Source organism: Theobroma cacao, chromosome 8 (genome assembly GCF_000208745.1).
Source record: "Theobroma cacao cultivar B97-61/B2 chromosome 8, Criollo_cocoa_genome_V2, whole genome shotgun sequence".
Classification (NCBI taxonomy): Eukaryota; Viridiplantae; Streptophyta; class Magnoliopsida; order Malvales; family Malvaceae; genus Theobroma; species Theobroma cacao.
This window is the reverse complement of record NC_030857.1, coordinates 7,021,224-7,047,296: the sequence shown is the minus strand read 5'-3', so window position 1 is coordinate 7,047,296 and position 26,073 is coordinate 7,021,224. Positions and strand designations below refer to the sequence as shown.

The 26,073-nt window shown below is 34.4% G+C and overlaps 2 protein-coding genes across 5 annotated transcripts; one reads left to right on the top strand and one right to left on the bottom strand.

Annotated features, from left to right (window-relative positions):
- Window positions 5,798-8,677, top strand: LOC18592418 (glutathione S-transferase TCHQD). 3 transcript variants are annotated; one of them, XM_018125832.1, is made up of 3 exons: window positions 5,798-5,980; window positions 7,269-7,471; window positions 7,800-8,677. In XM_018125832.1, the coding sequence occupies exons 1-3, from the start codon at window positions 5,969-5,971 to the stop codon at window positions 8,392-8,394; spliced, it is 810 nt and encodes a 269-aa protein (XP_017981321.1). In that variant the 5' UTR covers window positions 5,798-5,968; the 3' UTR covers window positions 8,395-8,677. The 3 variants fall into 3 exon arrangements, with proteins under 3 accessions (XP_017981321.1, XP_017981322.1, XP_017981323.1); XM_018125833.1 differs by having other exon boundaries at window positions 5,799-5,980; window positions 7,150-7,471; XM_018125834.1 differs by lacking the exon at window positions 5,798-5,980 and adding an exon at window positions 6,005-6,023 and having other exon boundaries at window positions 7,150-7,471.
- LOC18592417 (histone-lysine N-methyltransferase ASHH2) lies at window positions 8,938-25,139 on the bottom strand. Of its 2 annotated transcripts, none has more exons than XM_007019159.2 (18): window positions 25,043-25,139; window positions 21,073-24,893; window positions 20,678-20,894; window positions 18,590-18,759; window positions 18,368-18,447; window positions 17,350-17,481; window positions 17,101-17,217; window positions 15,838-15,930; window positions 15,237-15,314; window positions 14,518-14,574; window positions 12,245-13,016; window positions 12,105-12,160; window positions 11,778-11,857; window positions 11,593-11,675; window positions 11,411-11,490; window positions 10,652-10,731; window positions 10,517-10,562; window positions 8,938-10,317 (listed from the first exon to the last, which is right to left on the bottom strand). In XM_007019159.2, exons 2-18 carry the CDS (start codon window positions 24,605-24,607, stop codon window positions 9,112-9,114), a joined length of 6,882 nt encoding a protein of 2,293 aa, XP_007019221.2. In that variant the 5' UTR covers window positions 24,608-24,893; window positions 25,043-25,139; the 3' UTR covers window positions 8,938-9,111. The 2 variants fall into 2 exon arrangements, with proteins under 2 accessions (XP_007019221.2, XP_017981320.1); XM_018125831.1 differs by having other exon boundaries at window positions 20,678-20,882.

The following is a 26,073-nucleotide window of genomic DNA, read 5'->3' as shown; positions in this document are numbered from 1 at the left end:
TAATTAAAGCAATTGAAGCATATGGCATATAACAAGTCTACATTTTAAACTGTACTTAGTATTTTGTTCATTAATTGATACATAAGTTTTTATTTAGAAAATAAAATAAAACTCCTTTTCTCTAATTAAAAAAATTGCATTCCAAGCTTGAATTTTCTAATCTTTGATTTTTGCAACCCGAAATGAAAAGAGAAGGTTGTTTGTACAGATTATGGTCCTACCACATCTAAGAAAACCAACCTTTCGCTCTATGGATTTTTGTGGGCCTGTCTGTCTGTAACCACAGACATTGGCAACCATTTGGTCCAATGCAGCGAACATTGCATCCTATGAGAAAAAAAAAATAGTCTAAATATTTTAAAATGATTTAAATAGATAAACGGTTGTGATTATTCATCATACAATAGCTCGTTGTTGAATAGGGTTTGGAGGCAGTGGAAGTACATGTGCCATAATGCACATCCTAGTCCATCAGATATTCATATATTCTTTGGGACAGATTAGGTATCTTTTCCAAAGGGGCCAGACCAAGCCATTTTCGTGGAACATGATCAAGGTGCTTCTTGTTCCATTGGACATGAGCCGCTGCATAAACGTTGTTTTTGTATACAGTAACAAATCTTTTTCCATTTTCACCATTTCTTTTTTGACACAAAATATGAAAACAAAAGAATATCCTTACGGCTACAGGTGAACCAAATTGCTCGAACGTGGTTGATTTTAAACTTGTTTAATCTTTTCTCACCAAATTTACATTGACAACCTCAATTCTAACTACTAAACTCGTTTATGTCAACCTGAGTTAAATTAATTTACAAGACAAACTTTACATGATGCCTTGAAACGAGGCCAAAACAATGTCATGAATTCTGGTTGTTCTTTTTCGTTTCCTCACAATTCCCAACAAACCTAATTTCCTCTTACTTCTCTATCATACATGATTAATAAAACAGACAACACCTTTTTGTGACACCCAAAATCCCTGCCATGCCTTAAGACCAGATCCTAAAGCAAACAAAAACAAGGTCAAAACTATGATTTTCAGCTGGCAGTTAGGCCCCAAAAAAAAAAATGATGCTTGCTTAGAGTTCTGTGTTCCCTAACAATCGGCCGTTAAAATGGGGTTTGGGAGACCAAAACGACACATTAACCAAAGGCAAGAAAAGTATTGCATAGCGGCAATGCCAAACCAATCAAATTATTTTCACCGTCTTTATATTTTCCCCTGGAGTTGTCGATTAGTTCAAGTTTCAATCAATTAATCATGCTTCTTTTAACAGACAGAAAAGGAAACTTAAACTTGTCCGTTTGGTGTGCCTTGGTGGGCTTGTTTTCTTCGACAAGACACTGAATCTGTGATAGATTAGAACAATTTTGATTAGCTTAGACAATGCAGGATGTTCAAGTAAGGTAGACTTGCTATCTTGTTAGTCAATCAAGTCTGCGTAATACCATGCTATAGGATGGTTTAAGATTCAACTAATTTGATAATTACGTATATCTTTAGTTATGGTTGTTTTGGCGTCATCATATTTGGGATGAATTTGATCAATCCATCCATTTCATTTTTCTTATGGATAAGAGTCTTTGTATTTATAAGGCTACGTGTTAGAGAAAAATAAAGTTGTATATTGAGATGAACTTAATCTCATCTCTTGATGTGCATAACAAACTGATATAAAATAAGATTTTTTTTGGTATAAATGAGATAAGATTAACATTATCATGTCATCTCTCCATTCTTGTATACGTACCGCCTAATTTATTATTGTGCTGCTCGATTAAAGTCAAGGAGCATTTAAAAGAATTTAAAATTGAGAAAGATTATATCAACAACATAAGCATAGATTAATATCGTATGATAAAACTCAATAGACTTTCAACATTTTCACATGAAAAAAAAAACCGAAACCTTTAATATATCAAAACCTATAATTAGCTATCCAAATCAAGAGCTTCCATAAACTTAAAAAATTTCTCTTAATTATTTAAAAAAATTAAAATAAATTTTTATTTTTATATTATATTATATTCAATCAAATTTTTATATTTTTATTTTTGATTAGATAAATTTTTATCATTAATCAAAATATTACTTGTCTTTTTTATATCATGTAACATCGATGCAGTATTGTCGTTGAATGTAAAAATATCATGTAATCATATTAATTGTTATCATGTCATATTAGTGTATTGTGTCATTCTTTATTATGATATGTTAAAAAGTCATATTAACACTAGATTTTTTTTAAAAAAAAAATTATGTTAACATCATGTGATATAAAATGACTAATAGTATTTTGACTAATCAATTTGTTTGATTTAAAATAAAAGTATAAAAACTTGATAAATATAATAAAAAAAAAGAATTTATTTAAAATTTTTTAAATAATTCACAAATCTTTTAAGTATTGTGTCTTAAAAAATACATATTGAAACTAAAACGAAGTTTTAAAGAATTGAATCCTAACCAAGCCAAACCCACTTGCTAAAACAAAATAAAAGACATTTTGAATATCATACATTTTTTCTGGCCAAAAAATAAAAAAGTCTACATTTTTATTAGTTTGGCACAAAATAGAGGGCAACCCACCGCCTATCCACAAGAAAAATGTCGTTAAGCATTAAATAGAAGGAAAAAAAGAAGAGAAATTAAGCAACTGATATGGCTGCATAGCCATTATTGCCACCCAATGAACCTTGTTCCCATCCTTGTGATCAGAATTCAGATAAATGCAGAAAGCAGGCATCTCGAAGGCCTAAGACCATACTTGTGGTTGGCGACCAAAGATGTGGGACTAATCAAAAGCTGATACAACGACATGAGCCATATGAGCTTGGTTTTGCGTTTGCCCCCACTTCATTTTTCATGCTAGGAAACGTGGTTTCCTTGTCCTAACATTTAGATGCGGTAAGAGAGGTGTAGGAGATTCGGTTGGTTATGGGTCACATTTATTTCAAGTCCGAAATTTTAATGTTGGTCACCATGGGTAGGTATATTTCTTTATCCATGCATGTGAAATTTTCTGGGATACTTAAGAATTTGGATGGAAAGAGGGGACACCACAATATTTGTTTTTGACCACCAGAGCTACTTGACGTATCTTCTACTCTTCCAACATTATAAATAAATATTTGGTATAATATTTAAAAAATTTCTTAAACTATTCATTAAAAATTAAATAAATTTTTATATTTTTATTGTATTTAATCAAGATTTTATATTTTTATTTTGAATCAAATAAACTTTTATCATCATTGATTGATTTAGACAAAATATTATTTATCATTTTATGTCATGTGATGCAAACGTGACATATTAATATATCATAATTAATGATATGACATGTTGACATATCATAATTGGTGATAACGTGACATGTTAATTTGACATGATAACATGATCATGTAATATTTTTCACTCTTCATATCAATATCATATTAGTACCATGTAGATATAAAATGAGAAATGATATTTTGACTAATGATAATTAATTATTCATTAAACATAAGAGTTTATTTGACAAAAATAAAAATACAAAGATTTAATAGAACGTAATAAAAAAATAAAACTTATTTTAATTTTCTTAAATAATTTAAAAACTTATTTTAACATTATGACTAAATATTTTGAATCTACCATCAAAATCTTATTTTACCCAATGCAATGACTCTTTCTTATTACCTTTTTTTTTTTTTACAAATAAGATTAATTAAACTCTAATACAAAATATTTATCCAAACTCTACTCATCGTTAACAATTGAATCAAGTCGAATAGGTTGCAATAGCCCGTATCCAGCCAGAACGAAATAGCACTATAAATTAATAAAAAAAAAAAAGGAGAGATATTCTCAGTCAGAAATCCAAACTTGTATTGTTACTGAATTTTAATTGAAATGTTGAATTTTTGTTCAATAGAAAATAAATTGGAGATGATAAATATTCAATACCCTCTAATTGGGCTAGATAGATTTTTCATTTTATAATATATATGGGCTTTTACTTACAGGTTTGACTGGGTTTAACCCATTCACACACCCTACTTGGGCCAGTTAGTGGGCCTAAGCTAATTGTTAATAAATTGGACAATAACCATAGGACCGCTGCTGTCTATGGGCCCGTCGATGTGTGTGTTTTTACTAGTAAAGGTAAATAAAGAGAATCTTAGGGGATTATTCTTAAAATAATTTTTATATTTATGACCGATTGCGTGTATTTAAATTCTGGGCCCATTGATCCATAAAAAGAAAAGGTTGGGCCCGTTGATGAGTCTGCGTAAAGTTCAATCAGATATTCGCAACACTACTTACTGTTTTCTTTCTTAATATTTTTATTGGTCATACGAGGATGTCTAAGATTAAGCTCATTCTCGACATAATATTTGAAATTGTGTCAAATTATTTAAAAAATAAATAAATTGTTATTTTTTATTATATTTATTTAAATACTTATATTTTTATTTTAAATTAAATAAATTTTTATTATTAATGATTAATTAATTATTATTAGTTAAAATGTTATTTAAAAAGTAAAAAAATCACATTAGTATGTCACGTCATCATTTATTGTAATATGTCAGCATATTATATCAATTTCACTTAATATAAAATTACAAGTGATATTTTGATTAATAATAATTAATTAATTATTAATTATAAAAATTTATTTGATTCAAAATAAAAATATAAAAAATTTATTTAAATTTTGGTGAATGATTAATGAATTTTTTGCAAATATTTTGCTTTGCTGAATAGATTTTTTTGTAAGTTGCTCAATTATTACATCAGACCCATAAATAAAAATCAATTCAAAGCTGTATTTTTTAATGACCGTTATTCCACTTCTTGGTAGCTGTCTTATTGTAGTGGCTACCATTAATTTTACACGTATTTTCATCAATTTAATACTAGAGAAAAGAACCCCACTTCTACGTTTGGCCCCCCACTTCCGATCAATATATGATATATGCACAAATTCCTTTTTGCTCCAAAATGAATAATATATAATCGGATATTTACTTGGTTTGATTAAATAAAATTATAATATTTTATAATTATGTTTGAGTAAAGTTTAGATAATAAAATTATATTCATAATTTCAATTTGATTATAAATAATTATTTTTTAATATTAAATTTTATTTTAAACTTTATAAATTATTTATAATTAATATAATATTTATTAAAATTATCACTTCCTTTAAATATGATTTTCAACTTTAATTTATTTTTTATAAATCAACATTGATTTATTACTTTAATTTCATTAACAATATATATAAATTTATTTAAAATTTTTTATTTTGAGTTTAATAACATATATTTATGTTATTTATAATTAAATAATTGATTTTTGTTTTTAAGAATTTATGTAATCAAATTTAAATATTTAATGTTAATTATTAATTGAATTCGAATAAAAATATAAAATAATTTAATTTTAATCAAATTCAAAATTAAACGACCATTCTAACCGCTATGTATCGCACCCTTTAGTTGGCCGGCCTCAAATTTTCTTCAACTGTCAACTTCGAAGAACCGCCCCTCCCTCCCTCCCTGTATCCATCATCACGAAGCCTACGCGCTACTGTTGGTAAATACAACTCACGTCCCTTTTTTCCTTGGAGAGAGATATTCATCATTGATCAATGCCCAATACCAATAGAGCGAGTATCTTGTCTTCTCCAACTTTAGCAAGTAGCCTAAACTCCAAACTAGAGAGTGGTTACCCCTACTGACCCCTCTTTGCTTTGCACTTTCCAATTGGAAGCATGTTCGCTTATTTCTCCAGTTGTGTTATTATTCCCTCCTCTCTCTCTCTCTCTCTCTCCATCCTCTTAATTAAAGAAAGTCCGTAAACTTTCTACCAATTTGGCCTTTTCCATGTCTATAAATATATATATATATATATAATTAATTAAACCCACATCAATCTCAAAAATCTTGTAGGACTCTTGTTGAAGCTTCCATGCTCATCTTGGTAAAGCCTTGTGTTTTCTTCTGTTAGTTTTTTGACTGTTCTGGTTTGTAAACTTGAACCCCATTAATATTCTTGTTCTTTTAGGCTTCCTTTGATTTGCTTTTCTGATTTATTTGATTTAGTTCAACTGGAACCGACATAGGATCAGTTGGGTTTCTCTTAGTTTCTGTATCTTGGTTATGTTTCTCTGGTTTCTTTAGGAGTTTCCAAACTTTGAACTCACAACAGTTTAATTTAGCTGCATGATGATGTGTTTATATGTAATCTGAATGAGTTCTTGCTTGTTGAGCTGGAAAGTCTGGAATCTTCTCCAACTACTATATTTTTGTCCCCTCTTGACTTTGGACAATTTGTGAAGTTGATTTAATAGTCTGCATGAACTGAATTTTGTTGATGACTTGCATTTCATTATGGTATACTTGTTTATTTTCTTACATGGGTTTTTAGAGCTAACGTTTGTTGTTAAAAGTTTGAGCTGTGCAAAGCATATAATTTTTCTTTTTTGAGTTGAGGATGCTGGCATTTTAGGTGAATGGATGCAACAAGTTCAAATTGTATTGGAACACCATTACATAACTTTATCATAATCTCCAAACATTATGCTAAGCTTGTCTCTTTAAGAAAGATACATGCATATCAGTAGTTTTTAGTTTCCTAAAGCCGGCTTTCTGTTGGGGTGGTGCCAGAATAGGCAGTTTATTTAGAGACCTCAGTTTATGCATTATAAATATGATACAGTAATTGGATGCAAGATTTTGAATTTGTGATCTAGTTATAATTTGCCCTTTAAGTTCACATAACCGATGAGGATGGCTTACTATTTTGTAGAAGTCATGGCATAAACCTGAGCATTTGTTAAGTTTAACCAGCTTGACTTTGTTCCTTCATATGAAATACTCTGATGGCATCAAGGAACTTGATAAACATGCATGATTCCTCACTTGTAGTTCTTCTTTCTTGCCTTGTAGCTTTACACTTGGTGGATTTCACTCTTTTACATTGAGCAGATTGAAACAATAGTCTCAAAATTTTTAATATTAGGGCAGCAAGAATCTTGCAGATTACTATGTTCTTGTTGAACCATTGCTTTTAATTATCATCGTATCCATAGCTTTGAGTAAATTTGATGAAAGATGCTGATCAGATTTTTTGTTACTGTTCAATTGCAGTCCTCATCCATTCTTATTTTTGATTGTGCTGTGAAAGATAGTTAAAGTTGGTGACAACAATCTTTATGTTTCGAGCCATTGGTTACATCTTGATAGCCACAGCTAAATAAATCATGCAGTTATATCATCATCCATTCTCATTGGACAGCCAAAAGGTCAGACTCGCTTTGGAAGAGAAAGGCATAGATTACACCTCATTTCATGTCAATCCTATCGTTGGCAAGAATATGGACTCCTCCTTCTTCAGGATGAATTCAAGTGCGAAACTCCCTGTTTTCAAAAATGGTTCTCATACCATTTTTGACACAATTGAAATAATCCTGTATGTTCTAAACTTTCAGTCACAATCTTTTAGTCTTCCGAGCACTTGGATGTAATTTTAAATCCACATTTTGACAGCCACTAAAATTATCTACCGTAGCTGACAAAGGATTAATGAAGAGGATAAGAAAGTAAAAAGTTGAGGGTAGTGTCTCTAAATAATTTCTTTTAAGCCTTAAAAGCTCCTAGTAAGTACAACTTATCTGCTATGTTAAGATTGCTGTGATGAAAGGGCTTCTCATTTTTCATATGTTTGATTGAAATTTGTTTCAGAAAACACCTTTATTAGTGCAAAAGGGAAGATTCTAATGTGAGCAAGATATTTGCAGGTACATTGAAAGAATTGCAGTTGTCTCTGTTGGTAATAACGGCATCGCCTTTAGTAGTGAAGAAGTAATAGAGTGGATGCGCAAGATACAAGAATGGAACCCTAAATATTTCACACTGTCACACATTCCTGACAAGTATCGCACCTTTGTTTCTAAATTCATAAGGAAGGTGGTGATTGCACGGATGGCTGAATCTCCTGACCTTGCTAGTGCTTATCACTGTAAGCTCAGAGAAGCATACGAGACAGAAGAGAAGTTGAAAAACGCTGATGTTCTGAGAAGGAGCAAAGAACATCTGGTTCAACTGCTTGACGAAGTTGAAACAAAGCTGAATGAAACAACATATTTAGTAGGGGACGAGTTCACCATGGCAGATGTTATGCTCATTCCAGTGCTAGCTCGCTTAGTGCTCCTAGATTTGGAAGATGAGTATATATTTAGCAGACCGAACATTGCAGGGTACTGGGGTTTGGTGCAACAAAGGCCTAGCTACAAAAAGGTGATAGGGAAGTATTTTAATGGCTGGAGGAAGCGCAAAACACTAGTAAAGGCTTGGTGCATACTTCATATCAGAAATTTGCTGAAGAGATATTGATGAAGGATTGTGGCTTAGAGCCAGAGGTGACAGAATAAGGGAGGTGTAAATTGAGATACGTAAAATGAGTTGGAAAGAAAAGAAATTGCAATTGTATGTATTTTCTTTTTCTCGTTTTCCTTTTCATTACAGCAACTTTTCTGTTTTGTTTCTTGGCTTTTGGTAAAATGTGAAGAAGAGAAAGGCTGTTAAAAAAGTGGAGTGGAGGGATTGAAACTTTTTATGTTTAATTGGTTCTAAAGGTTTATATAAATGAAAGGTCTAGTGATGCCTTTAATTTTTACATGGTAAAGTCACATATCAAACGTGGGAATCACCTTTTATACTAATTACATTACCAAGAAACTAGCTCCCTTTTTTACACACAAAATTACCCCTTAAACACACTGTTTCTTATAGCAACACAATGGCTGAATTAATGCAAGTTTTTAGTCATTTGTTTCTACAACCAGGATTATGAGAGTGTGTATGTGCATTCCCCTTGGCCCAAGAAATGAAATATAAACAACAAGTGCTAGCTCTCAAAGTTTGCAAGGATCCATGACCAACAAGGCAAATACCAGTTCTCAAAAAGAACCTGAGATTAATTACTTCAAGTCGAAAATTGTATAAAATTACAAATTTTCACTGGAAATTAAACCCAGGAAATAAAGAATTGAAGAGAATACATTAAGTATGAAAGAAAATTCAGTACTTCTCAGAAAGAATTCCTATAAATCATTGTTGATTTGGGTGCTGAGGTTGCTGATAAAAATCATTACCACCTTTTTCAACTCTACAGGTTATATCATCTGAAAAATAAGAATTTCTGAGCTCATTTTTTACATTTCCTACATCTATGCAGCATGTCCCACCTATCTGGTTATTTCCCATGCATTCAGACTTATGCCACGGAGGCCCTTTCCGTTTCTGCTGTCTGAAGTACTTCTTACCCAAATCATAAGATTCCCTCATTCTTTTAAATGCCTGTTGGATGTTAGTACCTGGAATGTCTGGATCAGGTTGGTTACCACCAGCCATGCAAGGAATGTTTTCATCAGGATAACTAGTGGCAGGTCGATTGCTGTCCCGTTGCCCTTCTTCTGCATCTTCATCAATTCCAATGGAATTAGCAGTGCAAGCAGGTCGAGTGTCTTTCTTATCACGGGGACATGGAGGTAAAGGTGGAAAAGGATGGAAAGGCATGCCTGGGGCAATTATCCAACTCTCTACACATTCACCCTGTGGTGATCCAAACTGCTGCAAAATGGGCAATGGAATTCCATAGGAGACGGGCAAGCGGGAGATGAATCTCTTCTGTGGAAGAGCAATAATCACATCAGGACACTTCAGCTGATACGGTTTAGGGAATTCGATAGCAGTTGATGGAGCAGTAGATGAAACCAAGGATGCATTGGGAGGAGATGAGAACCCTGGTGGAACATCCTCCTGAAAACTGTGTCTTCCATTGTCAACATTAATAGCTTCACCCTTGCAAACACAGTCACGGCATTCTTTATCCCCTTGGCTCATCTTGTCTATGTGATCTGGTGTTGATTCAACTAAAACAGGTAATGAACTATATTGAAGTTTCTTTGGTGACCGTGAGCCAATTTTCTCCGTCTCTGCTGGCTGATCCCAGCGGCTTTTACGCTTGCGAATTTTGGTACTATTTGTTTGGCAAACACCAGTAGATGATGAGGAACATCCTTCACGGGATGCAGTATCCACTGAAGTTGTTGCAACCACTGATTGCATAACACAACTAATTGCTTCAGTAGGTCTTATGGCCTGCTCACGCCAGTGATTGTTTGATGCTGGCACCCTGTTACAGTCCAAACCTCTGTGAAACTCCATTTTGCCCTCGTCCTTGTCCCTGTAGCTAAGTTTTCTGACAGGTTTAGGAATCCATCTATCTCGAAAGTTTCGGGCTATTTGATGGACCTGTAATGCACATTAAACTAATTAGAACTCAAATAGTCACCCAAGAAATAGCTATTCACTAAAAGAAAGAGTATAATCCATAAAAAACAAATACACAACTCTGTTCTAAGCAATATCTCCCTCTCAAATATACATAGCATGGAAAACCATTAATCAAAAAGCATGTTAATTCAAACTAAAAGTATGAACAAGACAATACCTGTTTGTCATCATGCTCTGTCAATGACAGTATTGACTCTCTAAAGCTGCATGAGAAAGCATAGTTTTCAGGAAAAGAGAATAAGAAAGACTAAGGAGTGTATTCACCAAACAAAACTCAACTATGTCCTCTAACCTCTGCCTTCCAGCACAGGAAGGACCTCCAATAATATGGTCCAGGGTAAGTATCTCCCTCATTGCTAAATACTCCAAAACCTGCAGAAGAAGTGCATAAGTGGCAACCTCTAGTCTTGTCATATCTTCAGAGACAGTTTTCTTATTTATTTTCAAGTTCTCATAACTGACACTTTGTCATTATAACAAGAAGGTTCTAGATACCAGCTTTACAATAACAAATCTGGGCCAGATCTGACTGCACATAGATTTCATACAATCAAATGCACTAATTGTCTCAAATTGACATCTTTAGTTATCCAAGATATGGTTGTGACACTGACCAAAAAAAAAAAGATAGCACAATGATCATGAAAGCTAGTATAAACACTATGTAAGACTTACATGCTTATATATATACAAATGAACTTTCCACTACCAAAATATCTTTTTTTCTCTTTCAAAACACACTACTGAAGCACTTTCACCATTTCATTAAGCAGTGAAATTCAGCTGATCTGAATGCTATTGTTGAATAAAACTATAAAAAGAATGAAGCACTTAAGACTTAATCTATGACAGTGAATGTCTTCCTCAATATCTAATTTTTTCCCTTACAGGAAAAAGGGAGTATAGTTTCTGTATCTTTTTGACTGACATTCAGTTCAAATACTATGATGTACTTTATATTTCCAACAATCAATGCTTGACATGACATGCAAATTCGCAAAAATGGTTATAATCACAACAAATTATTGCAAAACAGTTTCCCGCACTGCACCTTTAGAAGCTTCCGAAGAATCGGGATCTTTTTGAAGTCGCTTCTGTATTTCTTCATAATGTTGTGTAGCATCTGCAAACCTGAAAAGCAAAGCAACAGCAATTTATTTGCATGCTTATAGTGACGCAACTGCAAATGTATTCATCATTGACTGCTGTTTTGCAAAAGTTAGGAAACAATACCATTCTTGTTTATTATATCAGTCAGCACAAGTCGTGATTTTGTTTTTAAAAGTGCATCAAGAATCATTGAAAGATCTCGATTGCTGCACAACAAGAAAGCTAGAATCAAAGATTGGAAACTTATATAGCGGAAGCACAAAATATAATGTTCTTAAGGCATCTAAATAAAGAGAAAGTAAATTGACCTTTGAATTGTTTCACCATTGCCGCTATCACCAGAAGTTGCTGTGAGAAGCAGAAGCTTTAAGTAGCCCTTCGAAGCATCCTGTTACAAGTCAAAATGCCTGAGAAAAATGATCTGGTACAAAAATCGGAATAAAGAAGCATGCTGCATTACAAGAAAGTCCACATATTTTCCTCATCAATATAAGTAGCATCCCATAATGACTTTTAGAAGATGCCAAAGCAAAAAAGAAAAAAAAAAACTATCTCATAGACACAAAAATTATGAAAAAGTACATGCTAAATCTAAAAACTTTACTAAGTTAAATGCATGGCATTAAACCACTAACCTTTCGTTTTGTTATCCCCCCATCACAATCCAGCAATTCATTAAGTTTCTCCTCCACTGCAAGCATCCAAATGCATGTATCAACACACAAAAAAAAAAAACCCACACAGTAGTCTCATTCTAAGATAGAGGATTCCTAACCTGCTTCAAAACGGCAATTACTAGAATTTTCTGACAATCTTTTGGGCTTGACAGAAGGCACTTGAGATTTGGTGGATGTCATCTGAACCTTATTTCCATTCAGAGAATTACTACTAATTTTCCCTTTCTTAATAGAGCTAGATGAACGAGAAGTCTTCATCAAGGGGCGTGATTTTGGAGGAACCTGTTTGTCTTCTGCAGTATCAAACTTTGACTTCTTATTAGCATCAACAACATCAGAAGGTAATTTGTTGTCCAAAATATTTAGAGAAGTATCTAATTTCTGAATGGAACATGAGGTTTTGTTCAAAGCCTTCTTTCCTGTGGTACTATCTGGCTGAACAGCGGCCATAGCTGGCAAAACTTCTTCTGGCTGAATGGATAATTGGAAATTTCCGTTCAAATATTCTGTTTCAACTGAACTCTTCAATTGAGATGTGACAGAAGCAGAACGGTTCACAGAGTCCTCAGCTTCTGGCATATTCTCCAACTTTATTACACCATCAGTTACTACACTCTCCACAGATTGCATTTCTGCACCATCAAAGGAACTAGATCTAGATATTATATTGTCAGAACCATTCCAAGTTTCACCATCTTCAAGCATCATAGGTTCAGGAGATTCTTCATCTGAATCATCATGAACAATTTCTTCCGCACTAAGTAGATCACCACCTATATAACCACGACAATGAGGTGAACCACAATGACATTTTTTAGCAGCAGCTCCAAATACCCTCACATAGTTGTAGTCAAATGTCACCTCTTCACCCTGACAAATAAACCAACTCATAATATATAAAAAAATGATTTCTCATGCATGTCACAAAAATACAAAAGACTTACATTTATACACACGCACACACACACATTCATGATATGACACAAGAACCCTTTCTTCAGGGTAACTGCATGTACTGAGGGCCTAAACCCTCCAAAAACTCATCAGATTCCACTTACTCTGGTTTTGCCTTGAAATTTACTCTCTTGACTCTTAAGGCTTAATGCTTCATTATCTATTTTTACCTCTTTTTCTTGGTTTATTAAATATCTATCAGAAAAAATGTGGCTCAGTGCAACTAAATTTTCTGACATTTGAAAATCCATCAAAAGATGCATGGCTACTTTGCAATATATACTGATCAACTTGCTGGTTGTTAACTCATTAATTACGTATTCTGTATCCTTATGAGGATGTGCCTATTCAAAAAGGGTATTTTAGCATTAATATGTGTATTCTACCCGTCTTCACCCAGAAGTGTAGCATGGATTAGTTATTAGTCTCAATAAAAGATTGATCAGCTAATGTATGGCATATTAGAGAAATCCGTTAACAGGGCTTGCAGAGGGCTTAGGAATTAGGCTGAACACAACTACATCTTTTTGGGGGTTAATGTTTGGAAAGAAGAAAATAGTTCTGAGTTTTAAGACTTGAACAAGCAACTTGGAGTACAAGACACAAAGTTCTTGTGGAAAATTCCTAGAATAATATTGTGCAAAATTCATATATAAAGCAACGCTTCTGCTTTAAAGCAGCCATAAGTAGTGGCTCATGAGGCCTCTTGGCTGGCTGGTACGACGTCCCTTGAGATTCCTGCTTTTGAACACTCAAAATCTCATTAAGTTTTATTTTAAAGAAAGAAAAGGAAAGAGATGAAGGCACTAAGTTGCTAAAGCTAAGTTTACGTGATAATGGCCAACAAAATTTTTTCTTCAAAAGCTGCAGAAACATCTTTTTTAATATCATAATGCAGCACCATCTGTTATTGAATATATTTTGATATTATCGAGCATCTTTTAAATATGCCACTTTGATTGGGGCCATAAAAGCCCAAAGTTGATAATAAGATCAATAGATGGTAACAGATCCTATGTTCCAGTTTTTATTAACTAGTGATATGAGGCACATCTGACCAAATGGGATTTAACCAATTGTTATTTCCCTATGCTTGTTCCTGCTTTTAGATCTTTTTAGCCTCTGTTCAGCACCCTCTCTCTCTCTCTCTCTCTCTCTGCAGTTTATCCTTCAATACATAGAATAGAGGTTTTCAAACATAAATGCTTTATTCTTTTTCAACCTTCAGTCTACCTTAATTTTCAACCTTCCTTCTGCTGTTTGCTTTCCATATTTCAATCACTCAAATTCACCAGTTAAGGATCAAGAAAATGTAAGCTCTCCAAATGATTTTCAAAATCTCAAATATATCAGCTTAAAGGCTAAGCAGATCGGAATGCAGCACCAAAATATGATTTTTGAGTTGTATGTAGCATACCTGTTTTATATCCCTCAATGCAAATAGTCCAATACAAATTTCTCCATTCACCATCCACTGCTCACGAAAAAGGAAAAACCAATGGAAATAAAGGTTAAGATTTTTGAAATGAAATGAACACATTGAAAAAGTTTAGTTTGAGAAGCAAAATTCGGTAAAACAAGACAGCCATGTTCATATTCAGCAAACATTACATGGAAAAAGTCAAAACATTTGGAGACCAGCCCCAAAGTAGTTGGCCATATTAGTCATACTGAGAGGCACATAGGTCAGTAGGGAGGAAAGGCAAATTAAAGCAGCATCTTTTATTGTAAGCTTATAATCTACATTTTCCATTAATAGTTAATACATTGATATATTTTAAGATTTTAAAAGACTTTTTGAAGCCCATGGTCACCAACAAAGCATAAAAAGGCAAAGATGGCCATGATACTCTAGTTGATCTGGCAAATTACATTCCAAAAGAAAAGTTAGTAAGAGCAATCCCCAATATAAACTTATCCACCTAATTTTTAATTAAAGGGGTCCATATAGTGGAGATATCCAGGAACTACAAGGAAGGTGTAAAGGAGACATTCCACCAAAAGATTCCATATTCTGCTATCACCCAACTCATGATAACAAGCACATATTAAGAATTCCATGTATTTTATTTTTATTAAGGAATCCCATTTTCTTATTAATTGATATGATAATAAAAAGCTCATATGAACAATCACCTTTTCAGTACGACAATTGGGATCACAACTATGATTAATGAAGCGCCCCAAATTTCCTTTGACATATGCATCTATTACCTGGAAGACAGGAAAAACATCCATGAAACTGAAGCATCAAAGTATAAATTGACGGAAAAGTTCATACAACAGAGTAGATTTCAATGATATACAAAAGAAACCTAGAAAATTAAATCACAATGTTATTCAGGATAAATGGATAATTACAAGTCTGTAGCAAACATGAGACTGCACAGGCAAATTAAGTGTTAACTGAAAAACCAAATCTAAAGTGGCAAAGGAAACCTCCTCTCTCTTCTCCAGAGTACACCCAGTAATAAAATGTTTTATCATGAACAATGAATACAATATCCTAAATAAATAAGAATAACTAACAAAATTATGTTTCTTGTTATGTGCGCATACCTGTGCTAAGCGATAAATAAAGTTAATAACTAAATCAAATGCAGGCAGGAGAAAATGCAAACTCTCTTCGCTTCATGTGGACTTTTGTACTACCATATGCAATTTAATAGTCATATTATGTTTGCAAAATATAAATAATAAAAAAAAATTTGAAAAAGGGTAAAGGGAATATCCAAACCTCACTGCCATTCAATGTCATGAAATAGAAATGCCTCTGACCCCTAGAAGCATACTCCTTTTGCCGAGCCTCATAAGCTTGCATATCAAGCACCTGATGAACCACATAATTCAATTACCACGGTAAATACAAATATTAAAAATTGCTACAACATAGAATCGGCATCTTATGCATGCCCACTCTTCATATACTCCAAACACCAGGACAATGAGAATTATTTCATCTATATAATAAGCAAACTATAAAAAAAGGGTGAATTATGGATCAGGCACAACTAGCCTTCAACAAATGTGACTTTTACATCATGAAAAGCATGAGGAACTTTCAGAAGAGTGTGACAAGAACAGGCTAAGGCTAACCTGCTTGGTTTTCTACCAGGGTTGATAAATGGCTTACACAAAAACCCAACAGTCCACATGGTAAAATATGACTCTTAAAATAATCGAGGGATCACAATACTAACTAGATACACCCAACTTTTATCCTTCCTCCAAGATATGAATACTTAATTCCCATTGTTAAGAATATTAACATAAAAGAGACCTTACTCACTGCTTAAGACAGTTCATACATTATATCGACTAAATAATGAAGCTCAACTAGCTAGCAATGACACAGCAGAACAATGCCTTAAACATGCTTATTATGCCAAACCATTTGACAATATATTTGGTGCTTTTTCCAGAAAAGTACAGCAAGAGGTGGAAGCCTGAACAGTCTTCATTATGACTGTGGTTTACTTAAAGGTACCATTTAGAGCTGGCAAAGTTGACCCGAACTCAAAAAACCTGCCTAGCCTACCTAAACCCATCCCAACTCAATTTGACAAAAAAGTCAACAACTCGAACCCAAAATGACCTGAATTTGAGAACAACCTGAACTCAAAATGGTCCAAACCCAGAATGACCTGAATTCAAAATGGCTCTAATCCGAATTTGACCTGAACCAAACTAATCTGAAATGACTGGAATTAGAAAAATCTATCACAATCCAATTCGATTTGACTTTAAAAGTCAACAACTTGAACATAAATGACTTGAACCTGAATTACCTGAATGACCTAAACCCGAAACAATCCAAACTCAAAAATGACCTGAATTTCCTTTGACCAAAAATGACCTGACTCGACCTGCCTAATTGCCACATATATTACCATTTACTTGAACAAATAAAAAAACCAGTTCTAAAATGGCCATGATTTGAATTTGACTATTCTTCCAACAAGTCTGCTACAAATCAACAAGCATAAAAATAATAAAATACCTCTCCAACGTATTCAATAAGGAACTGGCTAGCAGATATATCCTCAAGCGTCCTCAGCCCAAAACCTTTCCTACCAAATCTGTCCCATTTCATTTTTGCATATTTGCGTTTCTGGAACTGCAAAATAAAAGTTTGGAATAAAATAACATTCTCTTCCAAAAACAATCGTTTCAGAAACAGACTCACACACAAGAATATATATACGGCATATATATTGTCATTGTCATCTACTAAAAACAGTGGAAGAACCTGTTGATTTGAACATAGGTCCCCGCATGGACAGGTGCCTTGGACACATTCAATGTTCAGCATTCGATTCAGGCATTCATCCCCACAACCAAGCTTACCATCTGGAGGTCGTTTGCAATGGCAAACCATTATCTGCTCCAAATTAACTGAGATGTTAATTGCAAAAACACATGCCCGAACAACATAACCAAAAAATTATCAAACTAGCAATGATATAATCAGAGAAAAGTTAATCTGAGCACTTATTTTAGTCCAATTTAATGAAAGCCCATATACCAATATTTGTGTCACATTGAAAGATAACTAAAGCAAGAATAGAATGGTGTAAACAAGCTCAACAAATTAAGTATGTTAGCATTGTACCCAAGACATGGGATCAAATTCTAGCTTCACCAAGGACTTAGGAGGGGAGATTTTAAGTAATGGAGAAACCCTAACTCATTTGTGTGGCCTAGATATTAAACTAGAACAAGTGAAGAAGGTGTCAAGGTAGTTAAAACATAGAAAAAACTCCCCCCTCCCCTTCAAAAAGGAAGAAGAGGAAGAAATAGACGAGGAGCCACCTATTGGGATTAATCACTTCCTCAGTAAACTACATTAAAAAATTATCGCTTGACTTCACTATGTCAGCATAAAATCTTTGTGACAAGGTGGAAAAAAACAAGATTTACAAGACCTGAAAAGATTAATACGCTTCCAGATAAACTCATAATGCATCTAATAAGCAAGTTAAATGTATTTTCCTATACTATCTCCCTGCATTTTCTTTGAATCATGACAACAGATCTTCAAACTGCTGTTGGTTAATAACCTTTAGAAGTACCTCCTCCATTTGTTAAAACTAAAATATTTCATCTTACAGTCTGAACTATTTTTTCATATTGAAGTTATTAAAGGAAGCCTCTAATCATTATTATCATTACAATAAATAATGAATGATTATACTAACAACAATGAAAAAATTCAGCAACACACTAAATAGCATATAACTATTTAATTAATCAACTTAGGTTCAGACCTCATCAATGGTTTGAGTTTTACGGCCACGGTGCAAAAACCAATTACTATCAATACGCCAAAAATGTGATGTTGGTGGCACTGCAACAATTGGAAAGTGTGTTAGAATTAAAATATCAAAAAGGAACGAAGCAGGAGAAAAAAGAATCATTATACTAAACCAAAAACATTTCTATCTACAATTTAGTCAAGCAGTTTGGCTATCAACAGCAACAATTAATACCGGTCATATGTTTACTTTCAAATCCCTTCTCCAGTTCCTTATAATTTAAACCATCACAACCATCTTCCTCAGCATCTGATATGCCCAAGTCTGCATTAATATCTGCATTGGACTTCTCTTGAGGGATTGAGCAATCAGCAAATGCTTTATCCACGTTGTCCCCACAGACCCTTCCAAGTAAATAACAAAAAATTCCAATTAAGACATCAGACTGCCTTTCTCAGTGAAACCAGACAAAAATCACCAATGCCTTAGAAGATAGGTCAAAAACATGAGGAAAGACAAAGAGATGACAGTTTTTATGTATCTAAACTACTTCCAAGGTAATGGGGAAAATAAGATACAGAATGAGAAAACACTTGAAATGGCAAACATATCATTAAGATCAGCCAGAAGAGAAAACATCTGATCAGATACAAGATACCACATTTTATGAAGACTAAGAGTCTAAGATCATTAGAAGAACACCCAATTGTGTTTCTGCAAGTTGTGGAGTATGCTTTAGGCCTAGGTGAAATTCAACAAACCACAACCACTACAGGTGAACCAAGTCTTCTATACAAACAATCTGAAGGCCAAGGAATCCCAAAAGCATAAAGAAGACTTCTGAGGACAAAAGGTGGACTTCACACAGATAGGATAAAAGGTTATCATTCTGACATGACTTCCATGATTAGAACTTTTTCTAAATGGTCCAAGGGTTAAATCTAACTGCACAGAGAGTTGAACACTGCAAAGCCATGCACGATAATGGTTCTCCCCACTTTTTCTATTTTAGAAAAAAAAATGCATTAATCATAGATGTCAAAAGCATCCTGATTTAGCTTGACTAAAGTGCGACTTAGAGTTCTGGGATTCAAGAAAAGTTCAATGCAAGGTGCTTCAGGCAAGTGAAGATATAAAATCCAAGTCAGTTCATAGAATATATGTGAAAACATGACTATGGTCTGCCTGTCGACAGGGAAGAAAAGGAAAATTTTAAATACAGCAAGCTGAAAATATTCACCAGCTCCATCTTTTGAACAGTTAAATAAAATTCAAAACTAACTTGTTTATTCATCAACCAAGACACCTGTTAAATAGCCAAGAGAACTTTAGGTCCAGCATGACAGGAGATTTTGTCAGAGAATTTAGATACAAGCTTTGTCTTGCAATTGCTAATGAACAAATCTGTCTATTAAGAGCAAAAGGACTAATATGTTAAACACTGATCTTTAACTATCCTTTACTGGCCAATAAAAACAAAAATTTGAAGCATAGAATGCCCTTGATCTAAAATCACTGCATAGTGAGATGGGCAGCCATCCCTGAACAAGTTCTCTTATCAACTAGAAGTTGTTTCATCTAAAAGTATATCATAATCATTGACCAATATCAAAACTAAAATATTTAAAATGTTAATAGTACTTTATTCTCTACAAACTATTAAATAAAACATCAGATATTGTTCTTCCTAAAGGAACAATCATTGCACAATGCACCTCTTCCTCATTGAGTCAATACTTTTTAAAGTGAAGAAAGCGTGAGACAACAAGAGGCAGATAAACAAAAGAGAATGATGTTGGGAATGTCTGCATGTGGAGTTGAAACCCATTTGTCTTACATATAAGCAGTAACATGCAACAGTTAGAATTTTGAGAATGAAACTAAAGGTGGCCAAGTGTGTTATAAGTCACTGTAATACAGCCCTAAAAAATGTATAAATATTTACCAAGCATTTTCTATAAATTCACTAAACGAAGGAAGCAACATAAGCCCCAAAGGCAAATCAAAACCTGGTTGAAAGCAACACCCCATTCCTAATACTGTAGATACCAGAAATTGGTTGAAAAAAGCATGAGTTGGGTGATTAAACTATGCAAGATCCATAGGTTAATAACACATCTGATCATTGCAATTCATAAGATCTGATCTGTGGATAAATAAATGACCCTTCTTATACCATTTATGTGTTAGGACCAAGTGACTGGCTGTTCTCAATCTTTTAAGAGCCAACAAATCAAACATGGGAAAAATATGCACAAAATAACAGGTTATACATAAATTGCATATCTAAGATGATAAGTAGATGTATGAATGGCAGCATACCAACGGCATGCTTCATCAATTGACTTTACAAGTGCAACTGGTATTCGCCGCCACTTATGACAATCATCACAACGCACCCAAGCATTATCAGGCTGTGTACACTGCTCCATGGTACCATCTGATACCAAGTCAACATTAATCATGTCTGCCAATGCAATACTGTTGCTGGTATTTGGGATCTCAATATTATCTGAAATGTGATTTCCTGCAATATCAACTATTGTAAAGTTAATACAACTCCAATTTCCTCTAATCTGAAAAATTTATCCCATTGGCAAGGAATAACAATGACAACTAATATGTGAAAAGATTAAAGTGATAAAAACTAATAATAATGACATGAGAAAAACAGAGAAGGGAAGAATCAGTAATCTATATCCTTATAGTTCCAGTACCTGTTAGTGGGTGCCTTCCTCCTCTGGCAACAATGTCTTTGTCAAAGCCTTTCTTCTTTACTTTGGTCTTACTAACTGACTTCAATTCATCCCCTTTCTGCTTACAAGCATTTCCTTTCCTGCTCCTTGCTGAATCAGAGACTCTGGACTTTCCCTTGCTCACTCCCTGAGATTTTGAGCTTTTGGAAGGTTGATTCCGCTTGTGTTTAGAGGAAGACAAATTCTTAGTGTTCTTTGTATCTGGAATATCAGGACTGCAACATGCTTTAGCATCCGTAGCAATTTCCACTTTCATAGCCTCTTCAGAGACACCAAGCCCATTCTCTCTTGAAGAATTTGCACCAGTGGATGAAGTAAGAGCTCCGCTAGAGCAAAATCCATTAACTGTTGTTTTTTGTTTGCCTCTGCAATTCTTTGATGATTTAGATTTCCTTGCACTGGCTACACCAGGAGATTTATGATTATCCTTCTTTCCCCGCTTGCTACTCTTACTACTCTTAACACCTCCAGCAGAAGCAAGCGCTCCAGAAGTATTCAAGACAGTATTATGTGACTCTTCTTGGTGTATTGAACCAACTCGGGCATCAGGAACTAAATTGATTACTTCGGAATCTGGTGAAGTTCCAGGATCAATGTACTTGTTCTCTACAACTTCCCCAGATGCTTCAGCCACCGCATCAGACAGACTTACAGGGTAATTATCTGCAGCATCTTCAGCAGACTTTTCAAGATTTTCAGCACTCTCCACAACCTTATGTGCTAGTTTTAGATCCATAATAGAAGCATCTGAGCATGTTTTCACCTTTTCTAAGTCCTCCTTAAACTGCAACTGCCTTTCACTTTCCAGTTTCCCTACTTTATCTTCAACAACATTAACTAATTTTGGACATTGAAAACTGGTTTCTTTCCCATGATTATTAAAAGAAGTATCAACAGAAACTGATGGATCAACCGATTCTGTAACCACACTATTCAGATTAATTGAAGCAACTTCCTTGCCCACTTTGATCTTCAAACGTAGGCAATTGGTTGAAGTGTTACTTATCCCACTTGACCCTTTTCTGCTTTTACCAGCCCGATTTTTGCTCCGTTTCCCACTTGCTCGGCCACCCCCAGCTTTGGACCGTTCTTGATTCGGCACTTCATTACACCCAGGCTCATGATACTGCTCAAGAAATTGTGTAATATTACTCAACAATCCCCAGTCAGAAGCACGAGCTGGTTTGGATGAACAGCTTCTCTTCTTCCTTGAAGCTCTGAAAATAAATTCAATACTTTCATGTGGGTTTGCCAGCTTCGTCTTCCTGCAGTACCTGGCAATCCTTTTCGCCGGAGCCTTTCGGCTTGATTTGCTTTTTCTGCTGCCTCTTCGAGATGAGGAAGATGTGGCAGGATGATGCTTAGTGTCTGAAACACAATCAACCTTGACAACATCCTTTCCTTCATTTTCTCTTTGTCTGGAACAGTCAATTGAACTGCTAGAACTAATCGCAGCACAGGCATCCTTTGCCAAAATATCTACTGGATCCAACCTCTCAGACAAGCCATTTTCAACAACATCAAAGAGCTGACATGACAGAGAATCTGATCTATCACCAAGACAGTTTGCACCTAGCTCAAAAGAATCCCCTTTTGAATTGCAGCCATTTTCTTCTGCATTTATAATTTCACTGGGAGTCTCAACCTTTGTACCTGCAGTTACAGCAGCCCTCTTCTCAAAAACCTCTGCAACACCATTTTTTGATTGACCATTAACATTCTTATTGTCAGTTTGTGCATTCTGATGGGTGCCCAATGATTCAGCCCTATGTAATGTTTCCAATGTACTCAAGCAACCCTTTGAAGCCAATAACTCAATGCATATATCATCCGTACGTTTAGTTTCCACAGGTTTAGTAAAACTTTCCAATGAGAGATCACTACTACTCAGATCATCTTTCTGGTTATGCCAGTCACTACTACTCACAAAATCACCTGTTACACTTATTAACTCAAAAGGCACTTCACTCTTTTGCGAAGGCAATATTTGGTTCGGAACATCAGCCCCCGTCCTTTTAAGCACATCATTTTCCTCTTCACACTTTTCTTCCCCATCTTCCATGGCCCCCTGCTGAGTGGAACCACTGACACTCTCATCATCCTTCTCCTTATCCTGTTTAACACAATTTCTAGGTGAAGTAGCCACTGTTTTCAATTCTGATGGCATTTCAGTGTCCTGTGAAGTATCATTTTCTGAGTTGTGATGATCAACTTTACCCAGATTCTCAATCAAACAAACCCCACCTTGAATGTCAATGCATTCTTTTAACATCCAACCAACCACATTTTCATCAATTCCTCTCATCTGATCTATAGAAATCTCCATGCCACTGCTCAAACAAGCAGTATTTTCATCCTGATAACATCCATCCACAGCAGTTGGACCATCTTCACCTGAAATTCCTCTGTTTTTCAAGCACAACAGATCAGTTTCTGAATCATTAACATCAACATTACCCTGATTTTCATTGAAACAAACCACATTATCACTGATACTATCACCCATCCATTCCTTTGAACCAGAACGATCTACATTTTCCTGATTTTCATTTGAATAACCTGTGCTATCACCATCACCAATCAATTCCTCTGGACCAGAACCATCTACATTTTCACCCTGATTATCATTCAAACAAACCACACCGTCACCACACCTATCATCCATCATTTCCTTTGAACCAGAACCATCCACATTCTCAGACTGATTTTCATTCAAGCATACCACGCTATGACCATCCTTATAACTAATCAATTCCTTGGAGCCAGCACAATCTACGTTCTCACCCTGATCCTCATTGGAGGAAACTGTACTATCACCACACCTATCACCCATCAAGACATCTGAAAAAGAACCATCCACATTCTCACCCTGATTCTCATTCAAGCAAACTGTACTATCACCACACCTATCACCCATCAAGACATCTGAAAAAGAACCATCCACATTCTCACCCAGATGTTCATTTGAGAAAACTGCACTATCCCTGTTCCTTTCACCCATCAATTCCTTTGAACTAGAACCATCCACACTTTCACCCCGATTTTCTTCCAAACAAACCACACTATCATTGCACCTATTGTCCACCAATTCCTTCAAGTCAGAATCATCCACATCCTGATTATTTTCTGAGAAAACAATATTATCACCCATCAATTCTTTTGAACAAGAACTATAGACATTTTCACACTCATTTTTTTTCAAACAAATTGTGCTGTCACAACATTCATCACCCATCAATCCCTTCAAGCCAAAACCAACCACATTCTTGCACTCACCCTTTATTCCATCTCTGCAATCAATATCCCTAGACCTTTCACAATCAGTATTTTCATCTTCACTCGGTTCACCAGCACAATCCCCGTTAGGATCAAACACAATGCAATCCCGCTGCTGAGGCACAAGGTTTCCCATCAACTCTGTGCACGAATGTTGCTCTGTAGCAGCAACTTCACGCAAAGGTTCATCAACCAAGGTCCTATTCTCGCACAAACCCATCTCCGGCTTTTTTCCAAAAAATAGTATCAACAATGAAGCAAAACCATACACCAAACCCACAAAAAAAGTGAAAAAAAGCAAAAGAAAACTTTGACCCAATAATAAAAATCAATCATATCCCCTTAACCAAAACAATGCACCCTCAAATTGACCGCCCACGAATCCCTACCTCCCTTTTTCTAACCATATCCTTCCCAATAAAATCTTCCAAAAAAAAAAGGAAAAACAATACCTTCGTCAAAACTCGCTCTGAGGAAAAACTCAAAAAACCCTAGAATCCCTTTCTCTGCAGAATCCAAAAACCGCGAATCTCAGAATCTAAACACTAATGCAGATAGAAAAACATAACTACGAAGAAAAATAAACGGATAATACATTGAAAAAATTAACCACAAAGAAAAAAATTAAAGAAAATAGAGAAACTAAAAAATATACCTGTTAGAGAGAAGAGGAACCAGGCCGTTGAAGAAGGAAGAAAAGGTCCTTTTATATTTTTAATTTTTTTATACTATTTTCTTTTCCTTAAAAAAACTGTTTGAGAGAGAGAAAGAATTCGGTGGCGCTGTTAACAGTTTAGCACGAGAAAAAGCGAAAGAGGAAAAAAAAAAAAAAGGGAAGGGAGGGAGGCGAGATCGTTATTAAAATATCAATTTTGACCTTTTCTGCTTTGATTAGGTGAACAATCTACTCGCCCGAGTTTGATCGGGACAGCCTCACTCCCTTCTCTCTCCTTTTTACACGTGTATTTTTTATGGGTGTTTTAGTCATATCAAAAAAAGAATCCTTTTACCTTGGAGTCTGCAATTTAGTTTTTAGTTTTTTTTTGTGTTTTTTCTGCTTTTGTTGGTAAAGGCGTCCGATAACATGCTACAACTTCGAATTCACCCGCAACAAGGATAAGAATATTAATAAAGGCTAGGGGGTTAAAGTTTTTTTGAACATAATATTTAAAAAATATTTAAATTATTTAAATAAATTTTTATTTATTTTATTTTTATATTTTTATTTTAAATTAAATAATTTCACTTTCTATCTCAATACCATGTGAATATAAAAATAACAAATAACGTTTTAATCAATGATCTTAATATTCAGTGGATTAAGTTATATGTCAATTAAGTTATATTTAAAAAGTTTAAGATAATTATTAAGTGGACTTATGATAATTATATAAACTTGTTTAATTTTTATTGAGTATTTTAATTTTAATGATAAATATATATTTATAGCTCATAGTGTTTTATGGCTTCATTGATAGAAAATGAAATTGACACCAATTTGTTTTGAAATTGTTCTAACATTAATTTGCTTGTGCATGGACATATGATTCATGTGTATGCACATATTTGGCTATGAAAAGATGAAAAGAGTTGTTTGTAATTACGTAACACAAAAAGGTGTGACATGAAACATACATATATATACCATCACGGCATCAAGCGTGGCATAAGATATATATCTTGTTG

What these genes read in the sequence shown, in the direction of transcription:
- LOC18592417 (XM_007019159.2), bottom strand. Translation starts at nt 24,607, where the DNA reads ATGGGTTTGTGCGAGAATAGGACCTTGGTTGATGAACCTTTGCGTGAA. An exon ending in AGGAAGGCACCCACTAACAG is followed by an intron (nt 20,895 to 21,072) that starts GTACTGGAACTA and finishes ACTTTACAATAG; the next exon opens with TTGATATTGCAGGAAATCAC. An exon ending in CATTGAGGGATATAAAACAG is followed by an intron (nt 13,017 to 14,517) that starts GTATGCTACATA and finishes TTTATTTGTCAG; the next exon opens with GGTGAAGAGGTGACATTTGA.
- LOC18592418 (XM_018125832.1), top strand. An exon ending in GACACAATTGAAATAATCCT is followed by an intron (nt 7,472 to 7,799) that starts GTATGTTCTAAA and finishes AGATATTTGCAG; the next exon opens with GTACATTGAAAGAATTGCAG.